Genomic DNA, 7,767 nt, shown 5'->3' with positions numbered 1-7,767 from the left:
AAATCCTAATCTCGAAATACGCCAACCCAACATGTACCTTTGGAGACACCTGTAGAGCACCTTTATAATCACCCAGTTACGTTGTGACGTTTGGTAGCACACAAAGTGTTCCTCCGGCAAACGGGAGTTGCATAATCTCATAGTCATAGGAACATGTATAAGTCATGAAGAAAGCAATAGCAACATACTAAACGATCGGGTGCTAAGCTAATGGAATGGGTCATGTCAATCAGATCATTCACCTAATGATGTGATCCCATTAATCAAATAACAACTCTTTGTCCATGGTTAGGAAACATAACCATCTTTGATTAACGAGCTAGTCAAGTAGAGGCATACTAGTGACACTCTGTTTGTCTATGTATTCACACATGTATTATGTTTCCGGTTAATACAATTCTAGCATGAATAATAAACATTTATCATGAAATAAGGAAATAAATAATAACTTTATTATTACCTCTAGGGCATATTTCCTTCAATCCTTAATTGACTCTCTCGACTTATTAATCGCCTTGATATCTGTCCAGGAGTTGCAACTAGTTTCTGGTGTTTGTAGGATATGTGTTGGAGGCCGTGCGTAGCGCTGACCCTAGCGGTGGGCTATGATGCGGTAGATACACCGTGGCCTGGTGTACCGAGTCGCCCGTTTGGTGTCTCGGGAACCCTGCACACATCGTTTGGGGTTGTGAGCAAAACACCGGTCGGATCTCCTCGCGGATGGAACCCGAATAGGCGATAAACCTAGACTAGAGACTTGTGTGGTTAGTCAGGTCGTGGCCGACACCCTCGCCAGGCTTCGGCTTGAAGGTTGCCGAGATACATGATGTGTACATGGCGGTAAGTGGCGAGAACTTTTGTGAAGAAGTACATCCCTGTAGGGTTAACATCATCTATTCGAATAGCCGTGTCCACGGTGAAGGACTTCTGGGTTGCCTGTACAGTTCATAGACAAGTGAAAGTGGATACTCCAAAATGCGCAAGATAAGCGTGAGTGCTATGGATGGCGTTCTCGTAGGGAGACGGGAGCGGATCCATAGTGGTGTATTGATACGGTGAATATATGGACTCGTGTGCGCCACCTCAAAAGAGTTACTTGCAGTCGTAGTTCAGGATAGCCACCGAGTCAAAGCTGGCTTGCTGCAGTTAAACTCCACCACCCCCTTTGTTGATACTGATGCATATGTAGCTAGTTCTGATGTAAGTCTTGCTGGGTACATTTGTACTCATGTTTGCTTAATTTATGTTTTGCAGAGAGACTTCAGTCTCCCTAGTAGTTCCGCGTGGACTTTGATGTTTAGCTTGTTACCTCAGCTACGATCTTGTGCCCTCGGCAGGGTCTTATAGATAGTCAGGCTTCTTAGCCTTTTCATTTGTAGTTGTCTGTACTCAGACAAGTTAAGCTTCCGCATGTGCTTGTTGCTTGTATGCTTTGTATGTTGGGTCATGAGACCCATGTTTGTAATATCTGGCTCTTCGGAGCCTAATGAATAAATACTTTGAGTTGTAGAGTTTTGTTGTGATGCCATGTTGCATTTACACATATTGGGCATATTGTGTGTATGATTGAAATGCTTGGTATGTGTGGGATCCGACAACCTAGTTGTTTATCCTTGGTAGCCTCTCTTATGGGGAAATGTAGTCTAGTGCTTCCACTGAGCCAGCTCAAGAAGTAGCAGGTAGTAGGGCATTCGAGGAGCTTCGAGACCCAGCCTGGGCGCCGTGTAGAGAGCCTGATGGTCCGACGACCGAGTCCCGAGAAGGCTAGGAGCGGGCGCACGCGGGACCGGCATTGTGTAGGCGTGCACCAATCTGGCCCAAGGGTTATGGCCAGCGCTCCATGGTGGCTTCAAGAATGGCGGACCAAAGTGTTGCTGGTTCCTGGTGTTGGTGCCGTTGGTGTTGCGCTACTGGCCGCCGCAGCCATGCCGGCGCTGCCAAGTCTGATCGGCCAGTGGATGCTACTAGTGAGGAGGCGGCGCCACGGGCGCCGGAGGCCGCGGCTAGTAGGGCGCGCCATAGGCGTTGATGGGTGCAGGAGGCACCGACGGGTGTGACTACCGGAACGGGGCACCATAGGCGTCGGCGGGCGCCAAAGGTGTTGGTGAGGGACCGCCACACGAGTAGCCGGCGGCGAGGGCGGTGTGGATAGCACGGGAGCGCAAGTTTTTCAACCGATGTTCCTCGAGACAAAGATAGGACACCGCCCGCTCATAGGTAGGGTTAGCCATAAGAGTAAGATCGGAAGCGGCGTTACCGAGATCCTCGTTGAGACTGGCAGTGAGGGTGGAAAGGAGAAGCTCATCCTCAACCTTGAAGCTGACGTCGTTCAACTCGTCGGAGAAGGTCTTGAGGCGCATGCAGTAGGCGCCGATGGAGGAGTCATTTTGGTGGCAACCAAAAACCTCCTGCTGCAAGAAGACGATCCGTTGGAGCTTGTTGTCAGTGAAGAGGCCGATGATCTTGGTCCACGCCGTGTAGGCATCGTAGCCATTGTGAACGACAGTGTGGAAGATGTCCTTGGACACGGTGAGGAAGAGCCACCGAATGATGGTGGCGTCGATCGCAATCCAGTCATCGTCGCGGCGCATGGTGAGGAGGTCAGTGGTGTCATCAATATGGCCACGGAGATTGTACTCACGAAAAAGGAGGGTGACATAGGTCTTCCATGCATAGAAGTTCGCCTCCGTGTGAGAAAGCTTGATCGAAACACGATCGAAGATCGAAACGTCCAGGATGTACGCCAGGTTGGGAACGGAGCTAGCATCAGAGTAGGCGAAGGGCTTGTTGTGATAGGAGAAGGAGTTGGACATGATGGCGCCGGTGAAGTTGGCGGCGTCGGCTGGGTAGATGGTGGTGGCAGCGGCGGCTACAGAGTGGAGTTTGCGGCGGCATGGGGATCAGGAGGGAAGTAGGGGTGGCGCGGCGGCTGCTGTGGGGGATTGGGAGGGTGGGTGTAGCGACGGTGGCTAGGTAGCTGCGGCATCGGCCCGGCTAGGGTTAGGGTAGGCAGCGGCGCCGGCTAGGGAGCAATGGCGACGTGTGGCTAGGGTTTAGAGAGGGAGGACTGAAATAAGGCTGATACCATGTAGAGAATAGGTGCAACTCACGATATATTCATTGGGTGCAGAGTATTTAACAAAAACTACCACATTTCACGGAAACATGACAGAAAACTACCACTTTACTATTTTGTGCGGAAAACTACCACTTTTGTCCTAATCCATGGCAAAAAACTACCAAGTCTCGAAACCGGTCGCTTCGCCCGCGCTAAATACCAAACTGACCAGCCGGTCCCACGTTTCAGGTGCCACGGTGGCCAACCGACGCCCGCCGCGTGTTAACGGCGCGTCCGCGGTTGGAAACGTGGGACCGGCCATTTGATGCTGATCCTCTGACGACGCCGTTTCCGACCGCGGACGCGCCGTTAACGTGCGGCGGGCATCGGTTGGCCACCATGGCGCCTGAACGTGGGACCGGCTGGTTAGTTTGGTGCTTAGCATGGGTGAAGCGACCGGTTTCGAGATTTGGTAGTTTTTTGCCACGGATTAGGACAAAAGTGGTAGTTTTCCGCACAAAATCGTAAAGTGGTAGATTTCTGTCATGTTTCCGTGAAATGTGGTAGTTTTTGGTTAAATACTCATGCATATGCATATACATATATAGGTACAATAGGTGACCACGTCCTCAACTATACAAGAAAGGAGAAGGGCTTGTTGTACAAGTAATGCATACGTAATATATATCTCAACAAGAGCCAAGAAGTATTAAGTTTAAGACCCGACTAGCGCAATTAAATTGCAGCCCATTTTTGGTTCTCGTTTAGACATAAGGAAGTCACACGTCAAAAAGTGCGGTGTATAAATGTACTACCTTTTTCATCAGATAGGTTTTTTGATTGTATTAACTAAGAGCCTGTTTGGTTCTTCTTCGCTCCTCTGACTCTACTCCTAGAGTCCTGGAGCGGATCAGCCTACAACTTATTTTGACGGAGCAGCGAAAATCCAGCTCCCCAGCTTCGCTCCGCGGAGAGATACCGAAAAGGGCCTAAAACATTCATTTCTACTACATCTTCTCCGCGTGAACAGATTGTGCTGAACAGCTATCTTCTCTGCAGCCTGCCAATGCATAAAGGACGCCGCCAGCATTGCATCAGCCGACAATACGGCATCTGCCCTTTTTTCTTGAAGAAGATGCCCGCACAGCCGCATACATAAATAAAGTGAGACGTGTAACATGAATCAAGCAGCCAAGAAAAGGAAGCAGCTAGCTAGGTGCCTACTTGCCTCGGCGTGTACTGTCCAGTGCTCGGCGCGCACACATGTCTTCTTCCTCTGTGCCAGCGGCTGCCGTGGCGACGTCGACCCGCCTCATCCTGGTGCACGGCACGGGCCACGGCGGGTGGTGCTGGTACAAGGTCGCCACCCTGCTCCGTGCCGCGGGGCACCGCGTGGACGCGCCGGACCTCGTGGCGTGCGGCGCCGACGCGCGCCGGCTGCGCGACGCGCCCACCTTTGAGGACTACACGCGCCCCCTGCTCGACGCGCTCCGGGACCTCCCGGACGGCGAGCGGGCGGTGCTCGTGGGCCACAGCTTCGGCGGGATGAGCGTCGCGCTCGCGGCCGAGGAATTCCCCGACAAGGTCGCCGCCGCCGTGTTCCTCACCGCCTTCATGCCCGACTGCGACGGCCCGCGCACCCGCGTCATCGAGAAGGTTCTCGCGTCCGACTGGATGGACAGTGTTATCGACGAGGAGCACGCCCCACCGTCGGTGTTCCTCGGCCCCGAGCTCGTGCGCCAGAAGCTCTACCAGCTGAGCCCGGAGGAGGACTACACGTTGTGCCAGAGCCTGGCGCGGGTGAGCTCCTACTACGTGGCCGACCAGCAGCAACGGCCGCCGTTCAGCGCTGCCCGGTACGGCGCGGTGACCAAGGTCTACGTGGTCGCCAAGCAGGACATGGCCATGGTTGAGGAGTACCAGAGGCACATGATTGCAGGCATCCCCGTGGTTGAGGTGAGGGAGATGGCTAACGCCGACCACATGGTCATGTTCTCTGCGCCGGATGAACTGGCGGGCCACCTCGCCGATATCGCAAACACCTACACTTAACCGATGCGGAGCCGTTTTTCTTTTCCGTAGTTGGATTGTACTTACAAGAACAAACGAAGAAATCTACTGAAATGTGAGTGCAGACGTACCGCACATGAGGGCTCTTTCCTTCAAATGAATTTTATATAAATTATGTAGTATGCAAATCTGTAGAAATTTTCCAATAGAATCTATGATATGAATTTGATTTCTATACAAAATTCCTTGATTCTCTTATGGGGCAAACAAATCACTTGTTGATTTTTGTGTACTTCATCCCTTTAGGATTCAGCCTTCTGTATGCTTTTTAAATCTTGTGAACCAAATAATTGCGGCAGCGTATTTAGAGTTGGGCCACTCATTATGTTCGTCTGATACTTGTGCCTATAGTTTAAATTTATAATGGGAAATCACCCTTTGCAAAGATCACTCACTGTATTCTCAGGTGTTGACAAGTGGAGCACAACATGTGAGTTTTCTCTCTTTTTTAGATTTATTATTTCAAATTATTTTATCTCTAATCCTGCGTCCAAACACCGAACCATTTTCGTCTTTGAATTTCTCTCGTCGAGATCTTCGAAACTAGATTCCAAGTTAATGGGTTTCGATGAAAAAACAACGAAAAAAAGGAAACAAAAAAATCCAAAAAAAACCCGAAAAACCGGCAACAACAAAAATGAATACCAAAAAAACTAGAGCCGGGAAGAACGGTTGCGAGTTTCACTATTTTGGAAGCACATACTGTGTTTTTTCCTTTATTTGAGGAAGCGCGGACTGTGCTTTTCACAGAAGCAAGGGTGTCCTTTTCGCGGAAGCACAACTATGTGTTTTCCTTTCTTTGGTGAAAGATATGGTTGTGCTTTTTTCCATTTTGAGAAGCACATGCTATCTGATGGTAGCTCAGGCGATATGCTTTTGGCAGAAGCACATCGTTGCTTCCGTAAGAAGCACAACACATATCAAGGAAGCACCTCTTGTGAAAAAGACTGCTTCCTAGCAAAAAAAATCAAACCCCCCCGCCCCCCTTCAAAATCTTGCAAAATCAGGCAAGAAAAAAAATCATCTAAAGCCAAAAAATGCATACAAAAAAATTCAAAAAGAGCGCCCAACACATGATACGTGGCAATGACTAGGCATACTGCTTAACGTGCTCCCATGCCAAATAATGACTCATGCAAGCAATGGCGTGGCTTCATGCAGACCAAGAGGGGCCATGCCCCTACCCCCTAATCTTTGCACTCATTGAAGAATATGTATACATTAGGTCTAATTAGTGCTTAAATTAGAGATTAGCCCCTCTTATCCTATAAATTTGCTCCCCTTTAAGTAATGACCCCTTCTTGGATTATGCTCAAGCTCCGCCACTGCGTGCGGGAGCGTCCCAAGGGTTAACTTTTAGTTAGTTGCTTCCTATTCGGCCCATAACAAGTAAAATGTTGTTGGGAGTTGGGACAACCCCCTCCTCCCACTTACGGCATCCGCAATGCGGCTATAAATTATTCACAAACAAAAGGGTTGCCCTTACAGAAGTCGCGTTTTGGCTCTCGCGTACCTTACAGAAGTCGCGTTTTGGCTCTCGGATGCATCTGCACTCACAGGCATGGGTGAATTTTAAAATCCTTCAAAAATAGTTTAAAAATTTGTGAGATGCTCACGTGCGTGAAGTCCTTGGCAAGTTTCGTGGAGTTTAGAAATTTCGGTAGCTCTCAGAGAAGAGATAAATTTTGGGCCTGTGAGAAACTATTGAAAAGAACACGGTTCAGAGGTCATTTTTGTTTTTTGCGACGAGCTCCTTAGCCACGAAATTTTGCACGCACTGGCGCACTGGTGCATCTTGCATGAAAATATTTGTTTGACATTTTTTACTATATATTTTTATTTTACTATTCACCGGGTGCAGATGAGCCCGGGCACCGAATTGAATATCCGGACCCTTACGAACAACTACATATAATGTAGAACTTGACCACAAGCACAAAAACTTAAGGGCAATCCACAAGCTTTCGGGATGCCCATAAGTAACATAATTTTATTATTTTTACGACTATGTTAGACTAAGGAATAAACAATTAGGATTTTTATGATTTTGGCTTGTGGGATGCCCACAGTAATATAATTTTACTACTTTTACCACTATGTTAGACTAAGGAATAAACATGTCACATCCCTAGCTTTACCCTGGCCATGGACTAGCTTGGTTGCTGCATCATGTTCAAATTCAAATGAAATTTGAACTGAGGAATTCAGAAGCCTCAAAACCCTAATTAAAAGAAGGGCAAGCACCCTTTAAATTGCATTCTGTGAATCCAAAATGCCCTAAAAATAGTTTTGTGAATTTTGGCAAGAGTTATATATCAAACCAAAATTCTGGAATATTTTTAAGGCATTATTTGGTCTCTGAATATTAAATCAATAATCTATTTGAATTTGGGGATATATTCATAATATATAATGAATATATTTTCAAATGCTTTGAAATGTTTTATGTACTTTTGGAATAGTCCAGAGAGGTAACATAAAATATTTCAGAATGTTTTGGCACTGTATGAAATTATTTTGGAATTGAAAACAGTGGCAAAAGATATTAAATAAAACAAACAGAACAGGAAAAAAATAAAAAGAACAGAACTTACCTGGCCTCACCCGTGCAGCCCACCAGAACCGGCCCAGCCGGCCCA

The 7,767-nt window shown here is 48.0% G+C and overlaps 1 protein-coding gene across 1 annotated transcript; it reads left to right on the top strand.

Moving 5' to 3' along the window:
• Positions 1-4,269: 4,269 nt before the first annotated feature.
• Positions 4,270-5,258, top strand: LOC119351967 (methylesterase 3-like). The gene has a single exon (XM_037618728.1). The coding sequence runs from the start codon at positions 4,322-4,324 to the stop codon at positions 5,108-5,110; it is 789 nt and encodes a 262-aa protein (XP_037474625.1). The 5' UTR covers positions 4,270-4,321; the 3' UTR covers positions 5,111-5,258.
• Positions 5,259-7,767: the final 2,509 nt, after the last annotated feature.

This window comes from Triticum dicoccoides, chromosome 2A (genome assembly GCF_002162155.2).
Source record: "Triticum dicoccoides isolate Atlit2015 ecotype Zavitan chromosome 2A, WEW_v2.0, whole genome shotgun sequence".
NCBI classification, from domain to species: domain Eukaryota; kingdom Viridiplantae; phylum Streptophyta; class Magnoliopsida; order Poales; family Poaceae; genus Triticum; species Triticum dicoccoides.
This window is presented reverse-complemented; position numbering and strand designations above follow the sequence as displayed.

Coding starts and splice junctions, on each gene's coding strand:
- LOC119351967 (XM_037618728.1), top strand. CDS start 4,322: ATGTCTTCTTCCTCTGTGCCAGCGGCTGCCGTGGCGACGTCGACCCGC.